The following is a 27264-nucleotide window of genomic DNA, read 5'->3' as shown; positions in this document are numbered from 1 at the left end:
CGGAAGTACTTAGGCGGGCGGAGCCAGGCTAATCATCCCTCCTCAGCCTCCAAACCCACTGGGGGCAGACCCGTCTCCATTTTATTCAGCGAAGGGGTATATATTGGAAATAAATAAAAGCGACAGAGCAAGTGTATCACACCTGACCCTGGCGTATGGAGAGCATGGCTTAGAGTAAGCTTGCAGTAATCCCTGTGTATCTGTTGATACACCCTGTGTCTCTGTTGATACACAGGGATCGCTACGACGCACGGCGTGGATGTACATCAACAGATGAGGAGCGTCTGCCCCCGGCCAGCAAATAATAACTGGTCAGGAAAACTCACAAATATGTATGGGGGGGAGGGGGGAAGAGAGAGATAATGTAGTCAGGGAGTGTATAACCCACACAGCCAATGTCTGAGAGAGAGAGAGACAGAGACAGAGACAGAGAAGAACCCAAACAGCAAATGTCTAAGGTGAAAAGCGTAGATATCCTTTACCTTGGACTAATAACTATTCAGCACCAAAAGTACACAAAATCTCACAGTGTTTGTTAAGTGCTGTGAGCAGTAGATTAGAAGGTTTATGGCCATACAGCCACATCATACAATTATTGTATGATGTTGAAACCTACCATTCTACCAGCAGAAATTGCAAACCCCCAAAGCTAAAACGTATTGTTTCAAACATATTTCATTAAAACGCACTAGAGAGCATAACTGAAACATGATTAAGTGCAATGTTCATTTAAGTTTGTATGCACATGACCAGATATTGCAATAATATAAGCTTCCTTTCTCTAAAGTCACTACATGTCAAAGCATCTGCTTAAAACAGGGACCAAAGGGGCCACTACTTAATCTTGGATCTAGCCATCCTACGATGTTCAAACAGAACTTCTGGGGAGATGAGACGTAGCCTGGTCCGGAAATCAAGAACCGCCAGGGGCCGTGTTAGGCCTTGTTTACCGTTTCGCTACAGAGATGTTCTTCCTCACTATTTCTAGAGGGTGGATTACGTTTTTTAAAAGGTGGTTTGATCAGGGTACTTTTCTACAGTGGCTGGTCTACATGGTGCTGATTAATAGTTTGAAGTTGACTTCTGATGGAGTTTCTGTTTCCAATGATGTGCTTACAGATATGAAGAGAAAGAAAGTGAACACCCCGTTCACCCAGATTTATCTGGCATGCCATGACATTTAAGAATATTAATCTAACGTGTGAATTGTGAGACTAGACTGAGTTTAGCTGCTAAGAAAAACTGAAAGTACAGTTTGAAACATTATTAAATGTTTCCACGTTCTACGTTATGTTCCTCCCTGCTTTTGTAGCCTACACAAGTAAAGCAGCTTCAGTGCTTTAGTTGTTTTGAGTTCCGATAAGCGCCGATTCAATATCCCGTAATGTTCTTGAAAAAAAAGAACAGCACATTTGCTATGGACAATGTGCGTTTGGGTTCGGGATGGGGAAAAAAAACACGCAAAATGTGTAATCATTCCAAAATATGACACAGTTATAAGTTACAACTAACAAGACGGATAGTATCCAGAAGAGTAGAGGGTTTATAGGAACTCGTATACAGTACATCAGGGGATTACACAGCTTCATGGAGCCCTACACGGGGGACAAGACGCTTATTGGACCCCGCCATCGTGATACCTTGAAGTTTCCACCATCCCTTTAAAAGTTAACAGCGCAATGTCTCCCACAGATTCATCCTGATATACTTTTTACAGCATGGAGAGAAGGTGGAGAGTGCAGTCAGCCTTGCTAGCTAGCTAGATATATATATATATATATATATATATATATATATATATATAGAGTGAAGTAATGACATTATAATGATAGAATCTTCATGCGCAGGCTTGCTTTTCTTCAAGTGCCAGACAGTAAGAAGGATAACTGTTCTTGTGTGAGGAGTGAATTATCCAATACCAGATGCCCGCTATGTAAACCATTTCGGCTCATAGTTTGCAATTTTCGAAAGGTTACCAGAGACTGGATGCATTTTTGAAGAGAGTGTTCACAAGGATGTCATAATTTTAAAGTTTACTAAATATATGGGCAAGGCATTAATGCCCAGACCTCCAAAATCATAGCATTCACTTAAAGTGTCTTTTCTGGCAGCAGGAAGAATACTATTATTTGACTCACTAGCACAGAACATAAAAAGCTTGCACACCAGTAAGTTGTGGGCACCTTGGAAGATAACAAATTATAGTTATGAACAGTGCAGGGTCCTTTCCTTTTTATTATTTAAAACTGTCTTCATGGTGGATAGTAAAGTATTTGTTACCTAAAAAATAAATGGTAGGAAAATAGAATACCCAATATAATGTTCAATACATTCATAATTTTGGGGAAAAAGTGTAATGACAGCATAGACACTTTACCTTCAAAAAATGTTGACCCAATGTTCGCTTACATTGAGCTGCGTCGTTATTAGAGAGGCTTCATGAATAACCTTGACCTGGATTTGTCTGTGGCTTTCTCTGTATCGTTGGCATGCAGTCTGTGTACAGTGGTTGTGTTAAGTGCTCTCTTTTGAACTGAATTCCTTTGTAAAGGGAATGCTGACTTCTCCGAAAAGTCAGGCGAGGATCGTTGAGAAGGGGCGGGTACTATGGGACAGGGCTATTAGTCAAGTGGAGACGCCGAGTGTAATTAAAGCCTTTCAGCCAATTAGGATCCAGCAGGATAGTGCTTTACAGTGCATTTCCGCCACTTACACAAACAAGTCCCCAAATTGATGTTATGGGCTAGAATTATCACAACGCTTACTGTATATAGGTCAATCACACGCATAACCTGTATTGGTATTTTTGTTTGTGCTGAAATTGGAAATACCTTGTTGTTTTTTTATCTTCCCATCTTTACACGGGACTTCGGCGTGGGACCGTACGTTCTCCTCTGCTGTGGATGCGAAGTGGCACAGGGCACAGGCATTTATCAACAGTTATATTCATTAGAAGGGCAGGGGCGCTCATAAATAAGCCTGTGCACATGCCGTGTGTGATGTAAGCATGGAAACTCTGAGGCGTGAGCGCTCTGTGCGAGTCGCTTGGCAAGTTGCTCCAAAAGCATCTGCTCCAGCATATGGGGATGAAGTTCTCCAGCAAGGGGTGGTGGCATCATTACTTGTATTGCGGAGGACGGATGTTTTGCTGCAGCGGCCCACATCCATTCAACCACCCTTTGCTTTTGAGAACATGAGTTCAACGCCAAGACGACCGCTAACGGGTAAATAGTGTGTTCCATCTTACATCGACAGAAAACACCTTTCTATGAACCGATGGGTCTGATTTCAAGAGAGGGATCGGGGTTAATATTGGAGAACTCTTGCTGAGCAGACAACTAGGGACCGACCCACTGCGCATAAGATTAGTGTGCAAAGAGTCTGTGAAAATAAGTGTATGATATGATTTTTTAAATTAATCTCAATTTGGATAATGCTACATGATCATAGGCAAATTGAGGATTTGCCATCATTGGGATCCTCTGTGTACCAACTCCCACAGTTTCAAATCAAATCATGGGCTATCCTACAGATTATTATTCAGACACGAACACTAGACCTCCAGTGTCCCGCGTTAACTACAAAACCAATGTTTGCATTTACGGCTGCGTCTGTGTCCCTTGTAAAAGGGAAAACAATGGAAACTTAATGGAGTGCTTCTTGGAGTAGTAACCCTCTTTGCCATGCACCAAGGACAGTCTATTACATTAGCTAGCTGGCAGTGTAGCCTTGAGGTACCACTTCTAAAGTAACACCGCCAATCAAATTGGCCTATGCTACCGACACTAGGTCTTGTGTCGGTAGCATGTGTTTAGGATGCATTATTGTTCCATTTTGAACCCGCCAACAAACGTTGTGACTTTGCACCAGATGTGTTGTATTATTACAACTGGTGTTGTTTGTTGTCTTGTGGTATCATGTCAGTCAATGTAATGGCTTTTGAGTCTTTTGAATATTGAGATACAAAGAAAGATATTGGAATTCGAGAACCGTAGGCTATTGTTTGCGCTCTCCTTCTGCCCTGTTTGCCAGATATGAAAAAAGAGCTGGGAGTTTTCTGGCATCTAAATTGTTCATCTTTTAGCCGCCTACTTTCTTCAGGAGGATTCGTGGCGTTGACATGCAAAGCCAAAGTATCTCAAAGCATGGAACATTAAAAAAAGGTTTCAGAAGCATGGGACTTTTGATGTGTTCAGTCAAACACTTCAACCATGGATATGTTTCGGAAATTCTTCCAAGGAAGAAAGAAAATCAAAAACAAAGGCACATTTAGTCTCACAACGGGTGAAGGGGTAAGGCAAAGCTTAACAAAGTTTTGAAGCTAGGAATAGACATAAAGGATATGATATTAAATAATTAATAAGGCAAGCCTTGAATGGCCACCGACTTAAACATAACTCTGTTATGGCTGTCTGGCCAAGAAAGAATAAGAAAAGAAGGTACCAACCAACACAGATCTGGAAGCTTAGTGGTGTCTCAAATATCATGTGATACCTGAATTTCTAATGGTGTTATGTTTGACTAGTTATCCACTTCCTATGTACTTGTGCTCCCAGTGAAAAGCCTCATGCGGGCTTGAAAGTTTCTACTGCATGAAATGAGATCCAATATGAACAGGAGCACAGCAGCCTCCCTGTAATGGCCCTCTGCTGTGAACATCTCTCAGTCCTCGGAGCAGCACTCAGTACTGGGTCGGTCTAGAGTGAGCTACCTGTTACGAAGCCTGGGTAAATGTTGCCGTTTGGTTGGCTTTCAAAGCACAGAGAATGTTATCTGATGAAACAATCAGGATAATCAAAGTGTTCAATTTGACTTTGTTCTGCTGATTTGCAATTTTCTTTGATTTGTGTTTTCTTTTTTTTATTTGGAGGATTTTCAATATGGAATCGTTTCGTAGCGAATATTGGAAGTCGTGGAAAATAGCACAAATTCAGTATGGATTGTATTATATACTGTAGATAAATTTATCTATATTAGATAAGGGTTTGGATTGGGGCCACAGTATGACTCCTGCAGACTCCATCTTCATTTCATCTCAGACATTAAAAGGCACACATATATTCCATGATTTTTTCCATATCCTATCTGATGGGCGTCAACCATCAACACGACACAGGGGAGCTAGGACGAGTCGGCTGAATACATTTTTTAAGCCTCTGTCCAGGCCTGATAAATTGACAGATGCCAGACCAATAACCATCTTTAGCAAAAAAATGTTTTATTCAAAGGGTTGGGTGGGGAGGGGGTCATCTTGCCATAGTCACAGAAGCTATTCTAATGATTATTTTGTTGCTAACCAAGATCAGGCCCAACCCAGGGCTGATCCTGCTAGCCACTCTTTCTCTCTCCCACTTTCTATCTCTTCCTGCATGTGCTGTGGAACTGAAAGATCTGCTATTCTGTTCATGGTGTTCCAAGTGCACTTGAAGAAGGACGCTGTGATCTTTCACAGCCTCTGTAATGATAACATTCCAATTGGAGGTTAACAATGTTACCCTCTCTCATAACAGAGATCCGCAGACCCCGGCATGTTGCACATCTTTTGACCGATACAGGGCTTTCTTTAGGACTTCAACACTAGGCCATGCAACACTAAGCCTGTGCATTATTGAAAAGGTATTCCAATCAGTAACCAAGGCAACATAATTAACTCTCATATTTGGAATTTCCAGCTCTGGGCAACATTTGTCAGTTAAGGGCCATGAAGGGTCGTGAAACCTTTTTCAGCCGTCGGAATGAGGTGGGAGTCCTCACAAACCCTTTCACAGAGCACATCCACTCTGGCTTATTCATGCATTAATGTGTGTGCGTGTGTGTGTGTGTGTGTGTGTGTGTGTGTGTGTGTGTGTGTGTGTGTGTGTGTGTGTGTGTGTGTGTGTGTGTGTGTGTGTGTGTGTGTTCCAAATATACACATACTTCTAAATACATCATATATACGTATTCAAAACGGCTCCAAATTGTTTTTTCTGAGCAATCACCACCGACAAATGACTTCACTGATGTCGACCTAACTGTGCCAGCGTATGCGTGTTAGTGTGTGCCTGTGCATGCGTGTTTGTTTGCGCGTGTGTACATGGGTGTGGTTGTGCACCCAGCTACGCATACCACAGATTTCGGGGCAACAAATTTGGAAGCAGCCCAGCATGTCTGTCTATATATTGTTTGTATTTTTCAGTAGACATGGTTTATGAAGTCAAGGTGCGCCTGCTTTTAATGCACATATTCTGCATGACTTGGACCCGCCAGCGGGGATAAATCAGGCCTTGTGTCGGCCAGCCGAGACGCCGACCGCGCGGGTTGTTCTCATTCCCGACACATTTTACCCAGCTTACAAGCTACAGCGGTTATTCTAATTCCAAACCACCACCTCCATCGCCATCCCCACGGTGAAGGAAAACACACACGGTGTAGACGTGGTTTGTTTGGGCAGCGGCGCTCCGCCGGCAGGCAGATCTGCTTGGGAGGAGCCGCGCGGCTCGGGCTTATGACTTGATACGACAATGAACACATTTTAAGGGCCTTTTGTTGTCGTCGTCGTCGTTGTTGTTGAGAGTAGCCGTGTTAACACATGCAAGGTTTGTGACTAGGGATGAATGAGACGAATCCTTTGTCACAAAAAGAGTATAATGTGTTCCAAAAACCTCTTTGGAGCACGAGTCTTATAGTTGTCCTGGATCGTGTGCACAGGTATATGGGACAAAAGAATGTATCTGTTGGTCGAGGCAACAAACTGGCACAAAGTTCCCATTCACTTGAAATAATTCAAATACATTTGGACCAAATTAACTTTATTGAATGTAGCGATTTTTAAACTACTCTGAAACACTCAAATAAAAAACAGTTTCACTTGAGGATTCTCTGACCTGAAATACCAAAAAAAAATTGTGTATCCATACTGAACACACCTTTGACTGCTTTATGAGAGCTAAAATAACTGAGAACATTTTCCCCCATTACCACAGAGACAACTGTAACATTATGTGGTCTAGATAGGAATACCTTTTCTATTAACTGCCTGCCCAGCCATCTGTAACAATACAGAAAGTAACAATACACAGAAAAATCTATGTATGCAAAAAGAAGAACATAACTGGAGCTCGTTGCATTCAAATAGCAGCACATTTATGAGCAAGAAGCCTGGCTCATAAATGGAAGGAACTACTCAAATGCAGCATCTCAGTTTGGGCCACAGATTTGCCACATCCACACTTAAACAACTAGCGGTGCCTTGCTCTCAGGTGCTACGCCTCTTCAACAGTCAGGCGGACAGATTAAACATGTGTCGGTGTGTGTTAGATGTTCCATTACAAATAACTAGGCTTTATTTTGTGCCTGAAGTGAGGCAATTGTGGCAATAAATTGGCACAAAGTTCACAGTCAGTTGAAATAGTTCAAATACATTTTGCCCAAATAAAGTTTATTGAATGTAGTGATTTGAAACTACTTTGAAACACTCACCAAAGCCCACCATACATAATATACATTTATATCCATCTATCATTTAAGATGAAAGAAGGAGACAAGGATCAAACAAATGCGGGTGGGTGGTTGCTGATCCTCCCTCATCTCCCCGATCGAATCTTTGCATGCATATCCGTTGGGTTTCTGGCTAGCCTTTGGATATTCTGCAAATTATGAGGAAATAGATTCATTCTCCCTTTCGAAAAACAAAATGAAGTAGAGTGGCTACCTGACATTCAGATAAAGCCCTCTGTCTGATATGGGTTATTCAATAATAGAGGTGGAAGGAAAGGGAGAAAGACTGTCACTGTTTGATTGTTCTGCCCGTTTGCCTTATCCATGCAGTTTTTGTTTCTTTCTCCAGATGTCCTCGGCTCTTTTCTTCCCCCTCATTATCCTTAATTGTGCTCCACCTGTGTCGATTTGCTAATTGTTTCTCGTGTGCATTTAAGAAGCCCACCAGTTTCCTTTGCCCTTTGTCTGATTGTAGCCTTGTTGCTGAAGCCCAGCCTAGTCAGTCTATTATTAGCCCTCTTAGTTTGATTACCTTTATGTTTGCTTAATCTGCCGGTTTCTCCTGCTTGTCGCGTTTGTTCCTGTAATTGTCTTTTAAAGATTAAGTGTTTACCTTTTTGGTTTGAACCTTTTAAATTTGAGTTTGAGACTGCTTTTGAGAATAAGACTTGATCCTTACGAAAACGTCACTGTATTGGTCTAAAGGGAGAAACCGGTCACATTAAAGTGTTCAGGAATACGTCTGGTATTCTTTTAACGCTACATAGCAGTTAATCTTTTCATACTTTTTATTTTACAGTCATGTCATGCCTCATAATTCTTCTCCAGCTGCTGATTCCATACAGGAGGCTTGTCTGGATATGGATGACCCCTCTGGGCCCCACTTCTACTGAAGGAACTGTGTAGTGACAGGGAAGCGGGTTGGGCTTATCAACATTCTGCAAATCATCCATCATCCTTTTTTTACTCCCAACAACAGAGCGTTGTGATTGGTCTTATATGTGCGACCAATTTACCCAATCCCTGTGTGAGGGCCTATGATCGGACCATGACGGCTCACCATGTGGTGTGCCTATATATCTATCTATATCTATCTATCTATCTATCTATCTATCTATCTATCTATCTATCTATCTATCTATCTATCTATCTATATATATATATCTATATATATATATATCGTTTTATTTCATTTGCAAGTTGGGTGCTGTAATATTTGTGATTGCTGGCTCATTTTCTTTTTTATTTTGAGAATACATTTCTAACTAAGACATTAGACTCACAGTCATTTGTTTAATCTCAAGCTGCTGTCTTGCTTACAGAAGTCGTATGTATTTATACAGATCCTATAAGTTGTGATCAGAACTAAAAGACACTAGGCCTACCAGGTTTAGTAGATATTATGCCACATGACAGAACGGCAGGAACGACAGAAAGTTTAGTTGATATTATTCCAATGAAAGAACGGCGGTAGGGTTTTTCGTTTGAGGGGTTACACAAGGAAAGACCGTCATTGTCTAGGAGTAAGGTAGGATATGAAAACAATGGCCAAACATGAAACTTTTTAATTATGTAATTATATGATGGAACAAATAACGAACCATGCATTGACAACTCCGCTTATGCCGATATTACAGCATATTTTGGTTTGTAGGAAACTTCATATATTGTTTTTTCAGACAGAACACGCACAATTATATCCGCGATGATGAATAAACAACGTTCAATATTCAACTAGATTGCTATGAGAGACATCTCACGTATACTTCATATATTGTTTGCTATATAATGCATGCAGTCAGAAGAACACTGTAATTCACATTGGTGCCATCATGACAGATCTCCTTTGTTCAAGCGATGCTTTGTTCTATCTGGCAAGGCTGGGTTTGGATGGTGGCTCAGCAGACCTCAGGCTTTGCCGTCGCCTCCGTGGCCATTTCATCGAGTCTTTTACCTCTCGTGGATTGGGGCTTGCATCGTTTTATCTAGCACGGATGGGGTCCTTGCTTCCCTTATTCTGGAAGTCGTTTCTGTGGGAAACTGCCCTCCCGCTTCCCTACCCTGCCCCAGCTACTGATGACAAAAACAAAAATTGCAGGAGAAGAAATTACGCTAAACGCGGCCATGGTACTCTGCACTTTTTCTCCACACAGCTCACCCGCTCCCCCTTCTCCATACTGGGGTCACTCATTAGGCAGCTCTCTGGGGAGACTCATTAAAGAAACATCGCAGGGATCTAAACTTTCGTTCCCTTTGGGAGTTATCTGTGCGGTTTGTCACAGCCAAATGTTTGGTTATAGCTGGAGGGTGGGGGCCTCCCTGCCTATCCCTCTCCTTTTCAAATTCCATTCCACTCGTTCACTCCACAACTGGGCATGCACGCATTACTCCACTGACTAGAACACCGACGCTGATACCACATACTCAGCTATGTTGCTACACTGAAAGGTATCATCTGTCCTGCTGTGTTCCTTTTTCTACTTTTTCTTATTTCATTTTTCGAGAAAGTCACAGAGGGCGTCAGCGGGGCCTTTCAGAATGTCCCTCCTGAAACCGAGCGAAAACAGGAGGGTGCGCTAATGATGCAGTCACTCCGTCCAACACACAGGCACAAACACACTGGCCCCTGTATAGGAACCTGGGAGACTGCTGTTTGCTTGGACTTCGAGGCACCGTGGTGGCCCAGGGGCCCTTGGCACATCCAGAGTAAAGCAGAAGCTCCTTGAGTCCTCATTTCGAGGTTCTTTAACAAACCCGGCCATCGGCCCTTCAAACCACACCGCTCCCCCCACCAGCGCCACCTTGACACAGGAGACAGCCGCTCTGGGCCGCTGAAGGTGAAGAGAAGTGGCGACAAGCTGAGAAAAAGTAATGATGTTTGTGACGAGCTGCAGTGTTGACTCAGGGTTCCTCTCTCCCTCCCTATCTCCATCCCCTAGACTCTCACCAGCCAGGGCTTCAGAAATGCACATGCACGTGAACACACACACGCGTAACGCACGCACGCACGCTCACGGTCTCCTGACGGCAGAAAGACTTAAAGTACGGAAGTTATCTATGACTGTTTGGCTCTCTGAACCCACTTTGCACATTGTACACACTTGATGCTCCCTCTATACACACACACCCCACCAAACCCCACATCAACCAATTAATTCTCCTCTTACAACACAGTGTGCAGGTCCCCTGAGATTCACACTGCTTGCCTTCTTTCAGTCTATCTGCATTGTGACAACCGAGTCATTTTCCTGCCACTACCTGCGCCGACAGAGATTATCTCAATTTGATAGCAGACGCATATCTTTTGAGAACTATTGCAGGAACTCAATGCCTGTAAATAGGTCTTTAGAGACAGCCCTAGACTTATTTATTTATTTACCACACTAAACTCAAACATTTACATAATTCGAGCAGTGACAAATGTCCCTTTCTTGGCGACTGTGAAGAGCTCAGACAAATGGGTTCCAGCGAAACAAATGTGAGCTGGCACCGTCTAGGAACATCGACGGCCTTCAAGCCAAAAGAAAGGCCTGTCTTCATCTTTTATTATTGGGCTAATGCTATGTAGGGCAAGTGGAAAGGCCTTTTTCTGGAATGGTATATACCCCACAGCTAGGATTGCAACGCCTTACTCCTTGCATAACCTGCTCCCTAAAGACAAAGCTTATAGACGAAGAGGACTGCCGCGACCTCACCTCCGGGCTAGATAGGGTCCTAATGTGGAGCGGAGACGGGCCACCGTCAAGGCTGTCCTACAACTCCCAGCAACCCATTGGGCTGGGACGACTTTTTGCAGAGTTGCTCATTAGCGAGGCGTTAAGTTTGTTCGTGCAGCATCCAAGCCCACGTCGGGAGGTCACGCCGCTGCTTCAGGGAGCCGGGCTAAAGGCCCTCCACGCAAGCCGCTGCCAAGGACCCTCCTCCGGCGTTTGGCCAGCAAACACATTTATATTTGCTTTCATGCTTTGCTTTCTCTGCAGACCTGACAAAAGGTTGAAATGCCATAAAACAATACAACGAAAACAACAACTACTGTAACGGCTCGGGAGAAGTGCAAAGGCAGGTGGACTTGCCCGCTGCTTGAAGTGCACATTGTACAGATATTACCGGCAATTTTTTTTGGAAAACAAATCGCAACACCTCCTTCCTTGCACGGGCCCCCCCTCTGTAACCAGCCTTCCTCCTGAGGCGGTAGTCTCTTTTTTTGTTGTGTTAATTGTCTCAAGCCTCTTTCTCCGTTTCGTTTCAAAGGAGCCCTTGCCCCGTCTGCCTGTATTCCCTGACAACGGTATTCAGATGAGTTCTGCATTGCGGTGTGATTCATGTTTACTGACTAAAGCTGCGGTGTGAAATCCACCATAATTGCTCCCCTCAACTCCCCTGGCGTCTGCTGGCACACTGCGCTGCTACGCTCCGTCCACGCAGGAAGTCCGTCGCCGAGAAAGACATTTCCAGAAATAAGTGGAAGTAATGCAGGGGGACTCTTTTGTTTTGGGGCTGTTTATGTGTTCCATTGCTACTCAGCGGATTTCAATGTCACAGAAGGAAGCGAGAGCGGACGAGCCACATCCGCATGGCTTGCCATGAATGAAGAACTAATCAGTGCAGCAGCATGGAGCGTGTAAACAGTGCAGCCCAGGACGCCTACTCCCTCCCGCCTGTTTTAATCACCTTAAGCATCTCCCGACTCTTGTCCTGCGAAGACATGAATGAGGCCTATTTGAATAACATTTTTACCTCCATCCCATCAGCTTAACGAGTGTCATCTTCTCATAAAAGACCACTACATAAACTTTTAATAGCCTAAGCCCCCACGAACCTACTAGCTGTAACTTTAAGATTCAGAGGTGACCCATATACTTGACAGACGGAAGGCTTTGTTCTCAAAGCAAATATGTACATTTCAGTAAGAGTTACCCACGAAAAACGACCTTACAGTACAACACGACAAACCGCTCTCAATCACCCACAGCCCAAAAACGTGCAAATAGATGTTCTCGAAACTTGGAACAGGGGTTTTTTTAGGGAGTGATGCAAGACAAGAAATGAATGAAGCAAATATGACTGAAATAGGGAATATATACTGGCACCGCTGGCTGAAGCAACGCTGAGTGCACAATGCTAGAGGTTAGGGCTTATGTAGTTTAAGCTTGAGAAGAGAACAAAGCGTTCCGGGAGGACCTGTTATGTCTAACACCACATGAGGCACAAACAAGAGGACATCCACCTGGACGTGAAGGAGATGCAAAAAATGGACCTGAAACAAGTGGTCTCAAAAACGACAGATGGATACCCTTTTTACGAGACGAAGAAAAGGCTATTGTAGTTTTACAAGGGAACGAGGTATAGTATGCTGATAGCAGGGCTGTTCAATTGGTGATCAAAATTCTAACAATTGTATTTTGGGTGGAAAATGTTCAATCGATTAAAAGATGAATTGTTTGTTTATGAATATAATTTAATATATCAACCTAACCTCAATATGTGACACAAAGCAATATGACGTTGTTGCCAGGTTGGCTTTAGCATATACATCTCAGACATAATACAATATCCCAGAACTGTCAAATATTTGCCCGATTCGCCCTACTGTTACACAGTGCATGCAACAATCTCCACGTTTGACTTCACGGTACCTGAACATACAAACAGTATTTTCTATTTGTATCACATAGTCGACCCCTGCCTTGTCACAATCATTTTATAGCATTCATTTGTGAAAGGTTGAATTAGAGTAGAAATAGTAGGCATAATATCAAGTAATCTGAGTAGGATAGAATGCAAGTATGGCTATGGTTCATCATCTAAATTTTATTTAATTTTGTTGTATATTTGTATTTTACATATTGCAGGGTGTGTCATTGAGTAATGTAGATGGTTAAAAATGAGTGCAATGCATAACATTAAAATCGCAGGAGGCTTCTTGATTATGTATGGTCAATGCTAGATTGTCGGCTGATAATTATTCTCCTGTTGAAAATGCTTTGTTTTTAAGGAATACCTTATTTTTAGAACATGAGTTATCAACAGATTACCCAGTAGGGTACAGGTGGGGAACTATGATTGCATAGAAGTAGAAGAACCTCGTGGCCTGGACTCACCTTTGTTTTAATAGCGGTCTGAGGAAGAGTTAGAATCTGATGCATTCCCACTTCCAAGTATCCAGCCATGATGTCCACCAATGAGACTGCACAGCAGGTTGGAACATCTTTAAATCTGTGAACGTGTTTTTTTTCCATTATTATGTGCATCAGTCTCAATAATTGCCCCATTGCTCTTTTCATGCTCTTAGCACCTTTCTTACTACTATTCCCTTATATCACGACTCTTGCCTCACTTGTTGACAGCCCATAGTGAGGATCTGCTGCTTGCTTCGGATATCCTGTGACTTTGACTTCCTGTAAAAGCCTTGTACCCCATGTACCCCTCTATTGGGCTTTTATTGGAACCCTGCTCTCAGTCTTCTTTTCTGGCTTTGACACGGTAGAGTGACATGACATATGCCAGATATTTTTGTATCTAATCCAATGTTCTTTCTTCAGACACATTCCCCTGTCCGTCTGTCTTTTAAAGACCTTGGCATTGTTGCAAATGGTAAATAGCCAACATAACCAAACCCATTTGTTACTTCTAACCCTATTTTAACGAACCGTTGGCCATCTCTATAAAAGGTACACCGAATTATCCTTATCCAAGTTTAAAAAAAATTATGTTTGATAAATAATGACTCACCCCAAATTCTGAAATATAAGCACATTTCTGAATCATAGATTATTATAGACAATTATATCCATGTCTATAATTGCATTTTGGACCCCTTTCACAGAGCTCTAACCATAGGACTAACACAGGTGTCGCTCATAAGACTAATCATGGGGCTGCTGCTTTGTATGTAGCAGGGCACGGGTAGCAGGCCATACAAACTATATAAGATAACAATCATTGACCATGGACCCTCATCAGAGTTGTCATAGCAGGGTGCCACAGCAGCAGTTTGCACGGACCATTAACATTGGGTGGGTAGGTACCCAATGAATACCCCAGCCCTGACACAATCATGGAGCAGACCCATATTTAGCGTTGAGCGACGCCTGTGTTTGTCATGCATTAGGACCATTCCTACCATGACGCCTCTGTGAAAGAGAATAAATGTTTATAATAAAACTATCCCCTACTGATAGAAGCCATCAAATACTCCATACATTATTTTGTAAGGCTGGAAACATAAACCCTGCAGCACTATAGGATCATTTACGTAATTTAAAAAAAACTTGGTTGCTGCATCTCCTCGATCCCTTAACAATTGGTTTCTGTTCTCTAGTATGGAAAACATTTAAATACAACTGAAAAAAGTAAATATTTGCCCGGAAGTGACAGAGTGGGAGGGAAAAAGGCAGGTTCTCCACGTTCTCTCGAAGTTTTAATTGAATGCTGTTGTGGCTGCATCGGTCCATTTCTCTATAAGGATTTACTGCCATCTATTGGTACTTAGGGAAACAAGAAGCAAAAACCTGTGCTACCCTCGCCCATGTTCGCTTCATGGGCTTAGGCCATCATTCCGAATCGCACCAGGTCAGACAAAGGAACGAAGCAAGTGTATCCTGATCTCAATGGTCAAATAAATGCACTCTCGTTGTGGCCACACAAACAATTTAATATCGAGCATAAACATGCCCATTCATATATTGAAGGCATGTTCTACATTAACTTAATTGCTAAATGAATGGCCATTTCTCTCAGGATCTGTATTAGTAAACACTCCATGATGAGTACCTTTCATTTGAGCACGATGCAGTGTGCCTTCAAATCTGCACATATTTGTTGTTTGGGGTGGGATCTGATGGATAGGGAGCCAATCTTCAAGCAGCACTTCTGGATAGACCCAAGCCCAATACTCATTGCAGGGGCTTTAGGGTACATCAGTGGCTTGAAACCTGGAGTCTGGACCTAGGCAGGAACTGAACTGTGTCTGCCCAGTGCTCCTATGGACCAGCTCAAGCACTGATTATCTTCTCCATTGAATGTCCAGGGACTGCATGTAGACCACTATCTCTGTTACCTCTAAAGGGGACAGTGTGCATGTAGACCACTATCTCTGTACCCTCTAAAGGGGACAGTGTGCATATAGACCACTATCTTAGTACCCTTAAGGGGACTGTGTAGACCACTATCTCTGTACCCGCTAAAGGGGACGACGTGTGTTGTGTAGAACGCTTTAACTTCCCTCTGAAGACATTTAATATTCCACATATCTTCTCATGCAAGGAGCCTTGTCACCCAAAACATCCCTAGTGGAATTAACTTCATTATTAGCCCGAGTTTGAAATTCTTCATGTGCTTGCAGTCTCTGTGGACACGACAACTAAGATTTATAAAAAAGCTTCACATAATGCCTTCATATCGCAAGGGTGTTCCATATTCATGTTGGAACATGTTAAAAGCGTGCGAAGACTCAAGTAAGGTAACAAATATATACCAGGAGACTGGACAATCCCTTATCAGACACTTATGATGTGCAACTCCCAGTGGGCAACACATCAAGCTCCACGTTTTCTAAAATAGTCACTCACGCTCAACTGCTTAAACGTCCTAAGAAAAGGCAGCATTATCATTATCCCAAGGTGTGAGCCAGAAAAGCTACATCAAGAATACCTTTAATGTCTACATTACAAACGAGGACTCTTGACTGCGAGGTGGGGGATGTCCGAGTGTGCCCTTTGTTTTCATAACATCTCAAATTGGTCCGGGGTGTTTGCATGCTTGACTGAGCGGTAATTACCATTTAAAGTGAGTTAGAAAGTGCTGCTTGGACAGGCTGGTTGTTTTGCTGCTCACGTCGTCACATAGCCTGCCCTAATGTCTTGGTTACTCAGACAGCTGCGCTAAAGGTGGACGACCAGAGAGCACCAAGGAAGGGCCTCGTCTTTCAACCTTCTATGGAGAACGACTCCTGTGATCAGAAACCGATTGGTGTCCAGCTCGAATAAGTCAGCCACAATACACCATCAATGAAAACCATTATTTTATTTTTAATTTATAAAGTCATATTTTGGGGTAAAAGGAAAAAAAAAACATATCTAGAAGGTAGAATGTATGTTACAGAAGATGTAAAACGCATTTAGTTTGTTTTATAAGGGGCATTGCCACAAGCACCTTTGGAGTTAAAACTGGAACAGTTCAGTCAAAAGGAATTACGAAAGGAGCTAAACATGTGGCCTCAATTTGTTGTCACCTTATTTGCAGAATTATACATTGATGCGAGGAGACATTTTGCCTTGACAGAGGTCCAAGTAGCATAGCAAAACTTTCAAGATGGCCTCTAGGCAAATGTAGTCTTACACGCGTCATAAGATGGCAATCGAATCATAACAATGGACAACCCAAAACTACCATGTTATGATCCGATGGAGTAAACAAAGCCAAAGATTGTGGATGCCTGTCCTAACTGAAGATGTAAAAGCCCTTACATAAAGTAGACCACATGATGGTTTTGTACACAGAGGTTACATAGTAAAAAAATTCTAATTAAAAGGAGGGGCGGGGATTTCTGTAACAAAACATTCTATCACTTCCGGTTATGTACACTCTATAGAGAAAGAAAAAAGAGAAAAGTTGGAGATGAATGGATGTTGTGGTTGGCTTGGCGGTCCTTAGTCCTCCGCTTCCTCCTCGGACTCAGACTCTGGAAAAAACATTGCCGTCGTTCAATTTCAAGAACCCACGATATATACTTTGATTTGATCTTTAATTTCGTTGACACGGCATCTTCTACATTTCTGCCAGGATATCGAAAAAACATGGGAGTCAAATCCTACCATATCCACAATCATGAAAAGTGGGCCCGCTCACCTTCCTCTGCGCTCTTCAGCCACTCCACAAACTTCTTCATCTGCTCCAGGAACATGCCCTTTCCTTTGGCCAGGTGCTCCTCGTTGTACCACTTCAGGATCGATTCCTCGTTCAGCACGTCCGCTAGAAAATATTCAAATGTTAGCTTATTTTTCTTCTATTTTTTGAAACAGCCACCCTTCATAATCCATTCACAACAACGCCAGACACACAGATGCATGTGCAGGTGCCTGAACAACTAAAACAACAAACGCTGCCCAGCAGCTTCGGTGCATCAATCAAGACGCGACTTCGACTATAATCCCGAGCCATCTGCTGCGATTCACTTCTTCTAACCGACTTTCTTCCCGCAAAATTAACTTTTGTCGCACGACAATTACAGAGTATCGCTCAGTGACGGGGAGCTGAACTCAACGACGACGACGACTCACCTTTGTAAAGCAGCACCACGATCTTCTGGAAGGTCTTCATGAAGTGGATGTTGTCGTAGCAGTACTCCTGGATCTTCAGCAGCAGGGTGAGCTCAGAAAGGCCCTGGGAGGTGAACGCTTTCAACAGAAGGCTGTATTGCTGAGGACAAAAAGAGACAAACAAAAAGCCAAATGATGACACATGGAGTCAAGGAAGGAGTTGCCCACTATGATCCGGCATTGAAACGGAATGAAGGCACACGAATGAAACTGTGGAAAATTTCGAACTATTTCTCTGGACACGAGTTCTATTGTCCTCCTACGTCGTGACCAACACAAGAAAATATTAGAGAAACGAACACTCGAGCGATAGAAAGACATTTTGAATTCAAAAACCCAAGATGAATTTAAAAACCTAACCGGGTCATACAATCGATTCAAGTCCACCCAACGGTTCCATTTAGGGCACTCTAGCAGACGCTTTTATCCAAAGCGACTTACATCAGTTAATACACAGATTGACACACCGACGGCAGAGTCAACCATGCAAGGTGACAGCCAGCTCGTCAGGAGCAGTTAGGGTTAAGTGTCTAGCTCAGGGACACATCAACACTCAGCTAGGAGGAGCTGGGGATCGAACTAGCAACCTTTCGGTTATAAGACAACTGCTCTACCTCGGCTAAGCCGAGACGTTTTAAAGCATCAGCCAGGCTAAGGTGCAACTTTAAACCTTCAAATACTCCAGCACTGGCTTTGTAGGAAGAAGAATGAAGGATAGGTTTGTCTGGACCCTGAGGGTGCAGTCTGGAGAACCACCTGTGACCGTTTCAGTGAATCATATTGGACAGTGCACGCCTAAGACCATTGAATTGTGTTAGGAGACTTTGCAGCGGGTAGCACTGGACCCATTGTAAGAAGACAAGCCCATTGGCCTGTATCATGTTGACCAGACGCCCTACGTGGCCAATTCCTAAATAGGCTACATGTGTGTGTTAATGAATAATGCCCTTTTAAAACCTGTGAATTATTTAACATATCATTACAGACTTAATTGATCTTTAGAGGAAAACTAACCGAGAGCAAGTCGTGCAGTCCCACTTTGCAACTCTTCCTGTTAAGTTACCATTAGTATTTGAAACTAGTGGTGCAACGGTTCACGGGTTTCCCGTGATCCGTACGGATCAACCATTACGGTTCGGGACGCAAGTGATCCGCGGATCGGCTGATAAAAAAAAAATGTTGTGCGTTGACGTGATCAGCGCATGTTTAGAGGACAATTCCGGTATTAACATCATCAAGTATCGTAGCGAAATACAGTTTCTGTTGTGTTTTATTTGGCGTTCCGTAAATCCCATTGAACGTAAACCGGAACCGGACGTGTTTAGGTTTGGTTGTAGTCTTTTCGCTCGGTTCGCCGTATCAACAGTAGGGCTAGAACCGAGCGAAAAGACTACAACCAACCCCCCTTGCAATGAGTCTCCCAACCGAAATCAATGGATTTACAAAATGCCAAATAAAACACCACAGAAACTGTATTTCGCTACCAAACTAAAAAAAAAAGATGATAAGGATGTCTGCATTGCCTTGGGAGAGTGTAGACTCTAAACTCTCCCCAGGAAATGCAGACATCCTGAATTGTAAATCCAGGGTTAGGGATTATTTACTATCCTATCCATGTTAAAAAGAAGAAGGAATAATGCCTCAGATTGCAAATTTTTAAATATTGACCATGCTTAAAGGAAGCAGGATTATTAACTAATTTGTCACTTTATTTTGTTTTTACACAGTTGAAGATTTTATTTAAAGTCACATTTGTCTTGTTATCTTCATTGTTGTTGTTGATCCGAATATGATCCGACCCGTGACTCAAAAACCGTGACCCGATCCGAACCGTGAGCTTTGTGATCCGTTGCACCCCTATTTGAAACCTTTTGTTTCTCGCCACCTCCTTTAAGCCTCGCGTGTAGAGGTCTTCAAATCAACAACCCTGTCTGATGCTTGCTTCCTAGTTGCCCAACTGGCACATGGCTAGCTGCAAATGCATTTGTACAAGTCAGATGCCGACAGTCTCCAGTGGTCACAGGAGATGCATGCAGAGAGTCATGCAGGAGATGTGCCTGCAAATCAATCTATGGTTCCATTACAGATTCAGCTACAGCATACCAGACAGAGCAAGGACTAGCATTGGCCTTGCCCAGCGTGAGAGGGAAGGATATGAGGGCCGAACGCAAAACAATAATTTAATAAATAATAACAAGAGGTCTTACCTTCAAGTGTCTGATGGCTTGTTCAGTTACCAGCTCCTCTTTCTTGTTCCACTCCACGGAGCTCATTATACAGGACCACAGCATGCTGATCATGGTCTGTTCAGAGATGGAGTTCTTCTTCATCTCCTCTTTGCTGTACACAATGATCTGCAAAAGAGCACAAGATAGAACAGATAATGAAGGCCAAAAAATAATAATACTGCAGGTTCATTTGTAGGGCCATGATGTCGACTGACGGACAATTATCGTTTTGCTCAATAGTTTTAACTCAAAAGTTTTTACAAATAAACTCTTTTCCATCAATGGAAGCAACTCTGCTCTTCAGAAGAAAAAATAATGAAAATTTAAGATGCCACTTTTGGCTCCGTTAACTTGGAATGGGGATTGCCATTACTCAAGAGTTTATAGACCAAGTGATTAAATAGGCCAATTATAGATGAACAATACAAAAGTGGTAAGCAGCATCTCTATTCACAACAGCCGAGAATATGAAGCTTTGCGAAGAGAACAGAGTGCCTTTTCGGAGCTGATAAAACCCAGAACAGGTACGGTGGATTGCAATAACCACCAACCACGATTCAACGATGCTGGGAACAAATAGGGGGGAGGGCAGAAGACAATAAACTAAAAGCAATCTCAAATGCTCTGCACGGCAGTCTGATAAGGAGAAAGTAATGAAGGAGGAGACCGCAGAAAAAGAAAAAGAAAATCCACGTCAGCTCACGTCTTTGATGGGCTCCCCCTGTGACATCAGCTCCTGGACCTCCTTCTGCAGCTCCTTTCGGGCCCCGATGGACTCCTGGTTCCTAGCGAAGTCCGACAGCTCCTTGAGCCCGGCGTCGCTGAAGTACTTGGAGAAGTGCTCGCAGCTGCGCTTGTTTGCGGGGAACAGCTCCTGAGGACGGCCGGGGGGGTGGGGGAAGGTTAAGACCCGCCGTGAATGACGAGGCGAGGGTTGTCCTATACAATTACGCCCTGGCTCCGGAGCAGCCACTCCAATCGCTGGGATTCGCTCGCCGCCGTTTGAGGATTTATTTGTTTGCTGCGGAAAGTCAAACAGCGCACGCACACGCAGCCGCAGACACACGGCATTCAAATGCCACGTTGAGGATTGTTTGGGACATCCCATTTGCATCTGTATGCTCACCATTAGCCTGTTGTCCATGCCGACCTTTCGGAGACTGCCAGCGACGGAGCCAATGTCCCGCTCGTTCAGCCAGGATTTGAAGAGCTTCACGGCGAAGGCTGCTGACACACCTAGACGGCAGAGGAAGAGGGCGGTGAGAAGGCGTGTCTCGGCGTTCCGATTAAAATCATGGTGATTGGAAGCAAAAACGGTGAGATGGGAATGCAGACCTAGAAAGAGTTCCAATCTAGAAAGGAACATTCAAATAATTATTTCTTTAATGGATAACCGCTGAGCTAAAAAAAAAATAATGGATGAACTATAAGCTAAATATTCTTCCAACTGTTTGACGTCTAAAGTGTGTGCGTCAGTAAAATTTGAAAATTGTTGCGTCGTCATAACGGCTTAAAGTGTAAGTGAACCCCTGGGTAACTTACCAACAGTTTGCAAAAAAGACAAGAGAAGACCATTTTGGGTTAACTTGACACTTGTGCAACATGCTTGTTTGGCTGATGGAAAGGGTTTTCATTGTTCAAGGGCCGAACACTATCCAGGTTAAGTGATCAACAGTGATAAAGAAATAACCAGTGGTGTCTGATCAAAGACCAATACAGATTAGGGGGTGCTGTAAATGTCATGTGGAGGCTGTGGGAGGTGGTGGAACGTGGCAGTGCTCAAGGTGGGTCATTGCTCAAGGTGGACATCTTGCAACAGAACAATGATTACCAAGGCTACCGGTTGAAAATATATACCGCTTGTAGAGTCACATCCTTAAAAAGGACACGGTCGTAACTGGAATATTTTCTAATATAAGAGGAGTAGTGCTAGATAGAAGTAAAACAAATAAATAGAAAAGTTAGACCATTCATCCACATCTGACCAATGATGAATGCAAATTGTAGATGCGTGTGAAGCAGTACTTCCTTATAAAAAAAACAAGCGTTTCTCTCCTTTGAGAAAGGACATTCATAGAAGTACTCAATGTTTTATTTTCTTATCTTGGATAGCCCATTGCCACCATGAGAAAAAAAAGAATCAAAGCTGCACTGATTTCTACAGCTAGTAGAATATTCTCAGTCTAGCAAGCAGCAGATTGGAGCTAACCATTGGTGCCACAGCAATCATTTTTGTCCCCCAAAAACACATTATAACAGGTCAGGGCTATCTTGTTGATAGTCATCAAAACAAAGCAGCACTATGTACTTTCACGCCTTTTCCCAAAAATTAAAAAAACAAGCGGTAACAAGCACCTGTCCTGTGTTAAAAAATATATTTTTCGTAAATCCATTCAACAACTGAGTCTTTATCAGGCAAGATGCTGCGCAGGACTCCCAGAGAGCTTAAGCTTGCTGGACCAGATCAGGCACCAAGGTTCTTAGTAACGCACTATTGTGTTTGTTGCTCCAAAAAATAAGTAAAAGCACAACAGCCACATGGAAATGTGGCGAAAAGAAAAAAAATAAAAACAACTTGTTTTAATATTTTTCACTAGATTAAGGGAGTGTGATTCTTTGGTAGAAAGTCAACTTTGGACCATACTCAAAAACACACAACCCTCCGCGTCCTTAAAAGGAAAATGTGCAAAAAAACCTAAAAAGATGCATTTGTATTAGGGATCACGTGGTTCAAATAAAGAATTTGAAAAACGTTAAGTTCGCTAGCCACATTTCGCGCCTGAACTGTGAATAGCAAACCTACGTGTTCCGTTATCTTGTGTGTGCAGTACCCAGTGAAACTCCTCAGTCTCGGATGATATGTAGTCGTGTCGGGCCTCAAGACTAACAATTTTCTACTAACTGTATACTCCAGTTAAGACCCTTTTTTCTTGTGTGGTTTTCAGTCATCGACAATAGTGCATTTCAAAACACAGTACAACCACCTTCTTAGTTTTTCGATCATTTGATTACGTTTTTTTTCGAATTGACCGTTTGTCTTCCTCAAACAAACCTTATTTAATACTAGGAGAACACTAGAAAAAAATACAGATTATTTATTTTACATTAGGAACTTGTGTCAGCCTCTTCTTTAACGAAAACATACCGAACAGAATAAACAGTGACCCCCAAAACCGTGATATGAACCCAAGCGTGAATTTCGTGCATCCTTCCACCCAAAGTTTATATGTAAAATCAAAATGAATACACATAATGTAGATCTCGGTTTTAGTAAATAAGTTACCAGAGATGCACACACGCCAGGGACAAAAAATAACAAAATATCTCGATTGGCGTGGGTGTCCCTTTATAATTAATAATTTGGTGAATCTTGCATGTGCTGATTCCACCTGCTGCAACAGAGTGACTGCCTACCTTCTTTGACAAGGTTCTCATTGAAGAGGCTGCTGAGGATGTGGGCGGAGATATTGCCGTTGGCCAGCAGGATGCCGGTGAGCATGGCCAGCTTGTTGCGCTCAGACTCAGTGAATCCCTTGAGGAACAGCAGCAGCTGCAGGAGGTAGAAACAACATAAACATTACATTTTCTCTTTGGGCAGAAAAAGACATTGAAATGCTTTTGTCAATCCAGTCAAATAAGTTCTTTAAGGGAGGAGAAGGAGTGCTTTAGGCCTTCATGTTGCTCACAAAACAGACAAACCTTCTTAATCTCCTCCTCGAACCCCTTCTCCAGGTATTTGTAACGCCTGATCAGCTTGTTAAAGACCTGAAGGACAGGAGGGAGTGGGTTGGTGAATTAAGAGGTGCAAACCGTGGCATTTTTATTAGCAGAATTACATCACACCAGTGAGGCGAAGATGAGTCAAAGTGAAGTCATTAGGCATGTTCACCTGTGCATACGCCTGCATGGTCTCCAGGTCTTCTTGTGCCGTGAAGAGGCAGAACTCGGTACGTGTCAGATCATCGGACAAAGTACCACCCGGGGCTGAGAACACAAAAGGAATAGCATATATATGAACATTAAATGGAATGATGCTCATGAAAAGCAATCTACAGTCATCCTCAAATATGTGCCCTTTAAAAATTGCGTAAATGAACCCAGCTTGTAAACCAAACACTGGGATTTAAAATGTGTTTTTGGCCGTTAGTTCTAGAAACGTGATATCATCATGGTTACGGCTCATTTTCCCCCGCGTTAGTACACGTAGCTGAGTAGGAGTGATTTAACGAGCGATATTGTAAACGAGGTACCACGCAGACGGCAGCAGTAGCGTACCCTTTCGGTGTGGGGGTGCTTTCTCAGTGACGTTGAAGTGTCGCCGAAAAGACACTTCACGAAAAAAGAACAAGGCTCGAGGTCGGAGCGGAGTAGAGCCTTTACAAATCATTTGCCGGAGAGCGACAAAAATATACCATTTCAAACCAGCTATTTTCCCGTTTTATTTTAGTAACCGTGCCATAATGGCAAATACTAATTCCAAGATCCTACAAGAACTATGGGTAAGACAGTGCCATTGAAATTGAGACTAACTAACTCAGGTTCAATGGCACTGTTAATGTAAAAGCAAACACAAGCAACATTGGTAATAATTACCCAACATTCCGCCGGCCACCAGGATGTCGAAGAGGGTCTCAGCATAGCGACGGTAGTCAAGCTTGGCGCCAGAGGCGTCGAGGAACTTCGCGACAGCCTCCAAATCAGAGCCAGTTTGATTCAGACCTTGCACTATACTTTCCTGAAACTGGGTAGGGTCAAATCTCTCCTTTTCATCTGTGAAAGAAAAATTGGGTTAAAGTGCATTCTCAGAGCAGCCAAAATTTCAAATTCTACCAGAACCAAGTCAGGTGATCAAAAAACTACATAAGAATGGAGAGGTAGCCTCTGGAGGCCATCCACATAATCAAGTTTCTGTTTGGAAATTATTATCGGATCAGGATGGGCTTGGTAAGAGCCACCAAGAGCATCGCTCTTGAAAGTCTTTTATTCTGATTGGCTAGAGTATTTTTATAGTACATAACGCCATGCCCATTTGTGGACATCAATTAATACCCAAACTGATATTCATTGTGAAACGCAAACTTGATTATATGGATGGTCTCAGAAGGCTAGTGGTATCAATTCAACAACAATATCCACCCAAACAAATGCAGCACTTTAAAATATTGTGAACCAAAGTCTGTCCCCCACTTCTGGGCTAGCCTCTGTTGAGCTTCACCTCACTGGGAGGTTATTAATATCCATCTTTCGAATAATTGAGAGAAATGATTGTTCAAGTGCTTAACATCTAATTTAAGTATGAATCTGCAGCATCCCATCTGTGCCTCCATTTACTGCCAAAATTAATTACCAAAATAATGAATTAACACCTGATACCGTCATTAGCAAGAGTCGCGCTCAACAGAAGGAGAGGAAGCAATGTCATTAAGGCGCGTTAGGAGCATACAACATTGGCACATTGGGACATGGACTTCAGCTGTCGTAGCCCATTTAAGACAAAGTCCAAGAAGTGGTGCATTGTCAGAAGACCTTCTGCATACCGAAGTTGAATTTCGGAGGACTTGATCCTGACCATTTCAATAGGTCTTATCCACAAATTATACAGGATCAACGATCATTGTCAGTTGTCTTTTTTCTCCTTGTTCCAATGAGCTATGGCCTCTTCCCATTCTCAAACTCAGTGTAACTGAGGCAGGGAGTACATGCGCGTCCATGCACATAAATGAGTTCATCTACGTATGGCATAAAGCCAATTTATATTTAGTATCTAATGAATTTACACCTCAATTTCTGTAGTGTAAATTGTTAAATTGTATTCTCACCTCTTTTTCTCGTTTTGAATCGCTGGCCTGTAAGCGTAGGCTTCTGCTGCCGTTGAGTACTCATAAAAGACGGCCTGGAAGACAAATGAAAGAAACGGGGAGAAACGTCACACGTGGGGCATACGTAGATTCGTTTGGACAATAGGCCTCATTTGGGCTTTGGCACATCATTGCGCATTAGCAGAACTTTCTATAACCCAAGTAGTAATGTATACAGAAAAATCGGTCCCACCATGACTTGTTAAGACAAGAGACACTAAATATGTGTTTATGTATAGGTTGGGTATAAGAAGTGATTATGAAGTAAAAGTAGCCCCTTTAAGTCAGTGAAACTAGTGTTTTCATTTAAAAGGCTTCACTGTGATATAAGATTTGTATAAAATAATAAACCTAGTCAAATAAAAAAAATAGGAGTGATATTAACATGAAAAGACAACCATGTGCTTAGGTGTCCGGCGCGATATTAGGGATGTATCCACCCAACTCATTTCCTCCTAAGTATAACCCCTGAATCCCGATGAAACGCTATATTTCGTTTGGCCATCCAATACACACGTCTAGAACACACGATAACAACACATTTTTGGATGTCGATGACGGCCACAGCCTACTCCATGGTGATTTTAATGCATATAAAAGAGCTAGCTAGGTTGCGTCCGGGCTACATTCAGTAGCTAGACTAGGCCAAGCCCTGTGTCTAGACAACTCCACCTCACGTTTCATTGCATACAATCACATTTCAAAACTAAAGGTATTGTGAATACTTGCTACGGTACACGATAACAAAGGTACAACTTACCTAAATCCTATTTATGTCCAAAAACTGTCGAGAAAACACAAATGAATGTGACAACACAATGGCTAGCACGGACCCAGATTTAGAAGGAAATGGATGTTCACACTGCGCATGCGTCATGCAACGGCCTTTCACGTTACACATCTATAAACTCATAAATCACTTTAGGAGAAGTAGACCTGGACATATATTTTTAAATGAGTTAGGATGCTTATGTTTCCTATAATAAACTTTTTTTGTTTTGTTTATTAAGATATCGCTTTAGAATACAAGTAAGATTGTATAACATCCGTATTACTTTCTTATACATTGAATCCATGAAATAAAAATAAATAGATACAAATTACTCGCCATTTTCTCAATTTATGGATTAAAATATGACCCAAGGATAGTTTTTCTACAATTATCTAATTTTCTACTAGTTAAACTTCCAGTCTGACCAGACTTTTTTAGCTCGCCAAACATGCCGTGAACCACATACAGAGCAATCACGTCAAGCAAATGACTAACTTTGTTGCGATCTACGAATATGACACAGGAGGGGGGTGTTGTGCCGTCATGTGCCATAGATGTAGAGTCAATGAAAAATGTAAATCCCTCCCGCTGCCTCCTCCTCCTCCTCCTCC

General features: G+C 42.6%; 1 protein-coding gene across 1 annotated transcript; it reads right to left on the bottom strand.

Annotated features, from left to right (window-relative positions):
* Window positions 1-16489: 16489 nt before the first annotated feature.
* Window positions 16490-27151, bottom strand: LOC115533261 (basic leucine zipper and W2 domain-containing protein 1-A). Its single transcript, XM_030343679.1, has 12 exons — window positions 26642-27151; window positions 25843-25916; window positions 24617-24793; window positions 23913-24007; window positions 23723-23788; window positions 23438-23573; window positions 21150-21259; window positions 20727-20897; window positions 20003-20149; window positions 17757-17895; window positions 17326-17448; window positions 16490-17158 (listed from the first exon to the last, which is right to left on the bottom strand). Exons 2-12 carry the CDS (start codon window positions 25904-25906, stop codon window positions 17127-17129), a joined length of 1260 nt encoding a protein of 419 aa, XP_030199539.1. The 5' UTR covers window positions 25907-25916; window positions 26642-27151; the 3' UTR covers window positions 16490-17126.
* Window positions 27152-27264: the final 113 nt, after the last annotated feature.

This window comes from Gadus morhua, chromosome 20 (genome assembly GCF_902167405.1).
Source record: "Gadus morhua chromosome 20, gadMor3.0, whole genome shotgun sequence".
NCBI lineage: Eukaryota > Metazoa > Chordata > Actinopteri > Gadiformes > Gadidae > Gadus > Gadus morhua.
The sequence above is the reverse complement of the archived record's forward strand: the minus strand, read 5'-3'. Positions and strand labels throughout refer to the sequence as shown.

Coding starts and splice junctions, on each gene's coding strand:
- LOC115533261 (XM_030343679.1), bottom strand. CDS start 25,906: ATGAGTACTCAACGGCAGCAGAAGCCTACGCTTACAGGCCAGCGATTC. Junction 24,794..25,842: donor ATTCAAAACGAGAAAAAGAG/GTGAGAATACAA, acceptor TTTCTTTCACAG/ATGAAAAGGAGAGATTTGAC. Junction 21,260..23,437: donor TGAGAACCTTGTCAAAGAAG/GTAGGCAGTCAC, acceptor TCTGCCGTCTAG/GTGTGTCAGCAGCCTTCGCC.